Here is a 2,785-nt window from a genome sequence, read left to right as displayed (position 1 = left end):
CGGTAAGCGCCGGGGAGAGGGCTGGAGGAGGCCGAGCACGTTGCTGGCGAGCTGCGCTGTGCCCGGCTCAATGAAACGCCTCCGGCTTGGAGGCAAGACTGAAAGAGTGACCGGTGCCCGGCGATTAAAGCAATCTGAGCTCTTGGCACTCGGAGAGCAGCGATTTGCGAACAAAAAAGGCCCTTGTAGTGAATTAATTCTTGAAAACAAAATATATAATTAAATGGTTTAATAGGCTGGAGCCAGCAGATTCCCATACGGGGTGGGGGTCCCTGGGTAGGTGGTGGTGAAGCAGCCGGTGTGATGCCGCTCGGTTTCTGCTGGGTGACATTCCCGTGCGCAGCCCGAGAGCGAGCGGAGGCACTGGCCCCATCATCATCCTCACGTCACGGTGAAGGGGACAGCATCTCCGGCTAGGCGGCTGCATGTCACCTAAAGTCCAGGCAGAGCTTCCCACCGGGCCCCCCAACCCCTGCCGAGTGGTAGCCACAGGGCCAGCGGGAGGGAGAAGCAGGCGCTGGACCCTCCTGGCTCATGTCACACAACGCAGCAGCCTGGTCCGTCGGAGCAGAGGCTCCTCGGCTTTTATTCGATGCAAATCACACCTAAGCCCTTTAAGTAGCTTCTGGGGAGTTTTTTGCATTTATTGTTGATCTCAGATCCTCTCAGACAAGGTTTTGTGTCTTACAGAGCTTCCTCTGCGGGTCCTGCGGTGGGAGGTGATGTGCTTGGGGAGAATACCCTGGAGCCTGTCTAGCCACATACCTGGGACCCGTGCTTTGCATTTCTGGTAGTTTAATTAGCATCGGGCAGAGCCTGGGAGGGAGAAAGCTGGTGTGATTTCACAGATCTCTTTAGTGTTTGCAAGGAAAAGATAACTTGTCATTACTGTTCCTCAGACGGCCTCACCTCTGGTTTGTGTTTTATTTCCCCCCAGTGAAGGATTATTTGCCATCTCCAAAGCTGACCCACAAGCGAGCGTTCAGTGACGACGTTTCCCAAGTCAGCCCGGTCCTGGAGCCCAAAGCAATCCAAAACCTGAAGCCAAAGAACGATCCCGAGTCGCGATCTTCCCTCTGCATCAACGGGAGCCACGTTTACAGCGACGAGCCTGCCCCAAAGAGCCCCGCGCCCGTCCCGCAGAGCTCAGCGCCGCTGGCCGTGCCCAGCCTCCCCCGACGGCAGGAGGAGAGCTTCGGCTTCGCTCCCCTCCACCCCAGCTCCCACCAGGTGCCTTGGGGGGGCAGCGGCTTTGAGAAGACACAGCAGAGAGAGGAGCCCAGGTTCATCCCCTCTCCTCCCACCTTAGCCTTGCAAGAAGAGCTCAAGGTCTCCACGAAAGCCGTCACTCTCAGTAACCACCTGGGCAGAGCCAAGATGGAAGAAACCAGCCGCTTAGAGAACAAACCGACTCAAGCTGCACCACCCATGGTCTTCTCCACGGAAACGCCGAAGGACAAACCACCCGAGGAAATGAGGAAGGAAGACAAGAAAGCGAAGGGCGGCTTCTTCCACCACGGGAGCAACAAGAGTGAGGCGGGGAGCAAAGGCCAGGGGGAGAAAGTGGGACCCTCCCAGGGCTCGTCCGTCCCCGCGGCAGCGGGGGGAGATGAGAGGAATAAAACCAGCGGCTGGTTCGGTTCCAAGGAGTCCAAAGAGTCCCCTCAGAAACCCAGGTCAGTGAAATGGGTGTGTTGACCTCTAGGCCATTAATTAGCTGCCCCAGCCTCCCGTCATCAACAGCTGCGCTGTTAAATGCTCGCCAGCATCAGCGGGGGACCCGTCCCCATTGCTCACACAAGGCGGTAGCAGGGGAGATGCTTCCTTGCTCTGAAATGTCTCAAAGGGAGGGTGGTGTTCCCTGGATCCTCCCCCGGCTTCTGCCACAAACCAACTCCATTTGTGTTTCCTGGGCAGGGAAGGGAGGGATCCCCTTCATGGAGAGGGAGAAGTTTCCCTCTGGGGAGGTGAGGCTCAGCGTGGTCATGCCAACGTGTTTCTGTGCCCTCGAAGTAAAGGATCGTTATCCTTTAATGAGCTAAAAAAGCTTCCCTGGCAGACAGCGTAGGAAGTGGGGCATAGTGACAGCTAATCACTTTTTTTTTTAAATTAACCTCCCACCTCCTCTACGTTGCTGGTCTGGCCTGGGGGTGCAGTACTTTGGTCACTTGAAATATTATGATTTCTAAAGCAACTAATCCCAGCCCTGCTCTTTCCTCTTCCCATCCCACCCCAGCCTTCCCTTCCCTTCTCCCAGTTACGAATCTCTAATTGTTCTCGCTTTACGTGATGATTCATCCCTCCAAAATCCTTAGCGCTGTATTTGCAGCACACCAAACGTGGTGTTCGTGCTGTTTCTGTGCGGGCTTTATCGCGACGGTGCGTCACCCACGTCTGTCCCTGCAGCCCCCGGCGGCCGAGCTGGGGGTCCCGAGGCTGACCGAGAGCCTGGCGGGGGGTCATCGTGGCTCAGAGAGAGGGAGAAAACGGGGTTAAAAGCAGCTAGAGAAAAAGTTCGAGAGCTGGTTGGTTGATTTATTATAGGGATTTTGTACTCTGGGCTGACTTTAACCTCATTTGTTAAGCAGAAGGATTTGAATTCGGTGTAAGCCTCCTTTAATGAGGAGGGCACTCGGGGTTTATTCAGCCCAGCCAGGTTCCCGCACGGGTTAAACCGCTCGGAAAGTGCTGCTCAGACCCAAGTGAGGGGCTGAGCCCATCCCTCAGTCTGGCTCCAGCGCTCCCAGCTGCAGGGCAGGGCTGGGGACACCGAGGCAGGCGGGGG

General features: G+C 56.4%; 1 protein-coding gene across 1 annotated transcript in view; it reads left to right on the top strand.

Moving 5' to 3' along the window:
- LOC104469409 (rab11 family-interacting protein 5-like) overlaps positions 1-2,785 on the top strand; it is a gene marked incomplete at its 5' end in the record, with an annotated part of 11,924 nt that overhangs the window by 840 nt on the left and 8,299 nt on the right. The window contains one exon of the mRNA XM_010083894.1: positions 938-1,676. Coding sequence (XP_010082196.1) covers positions 938-1,676 — 739 coding nt within the window. The remainder of the gene's footprint in view (positions 1-937; positions 1,677-2,785) is intronic.

This window comes from Pterocles gutturalis, unplaced genomic scaffold (genome assembly GCF_000699245.1).
Source record: "Pterocles gutturalis isolate BGI_N339 unplaced genomic scaffold, ASM69924v1 scaffold14325, whole genome shotgun sequence".
Taxonomy (NCBI): domain Eukaryota; kingdom Metazoa; phylum Chordata; class Aves; order Pterocliformes; family Pteroclidae; genus Pterocles; species Pterocles gutturalis.
Note: the sequence above shows the minus strand (reverse complement) of the source record. Positions and strands in the feature narration are given on the sequence as shown.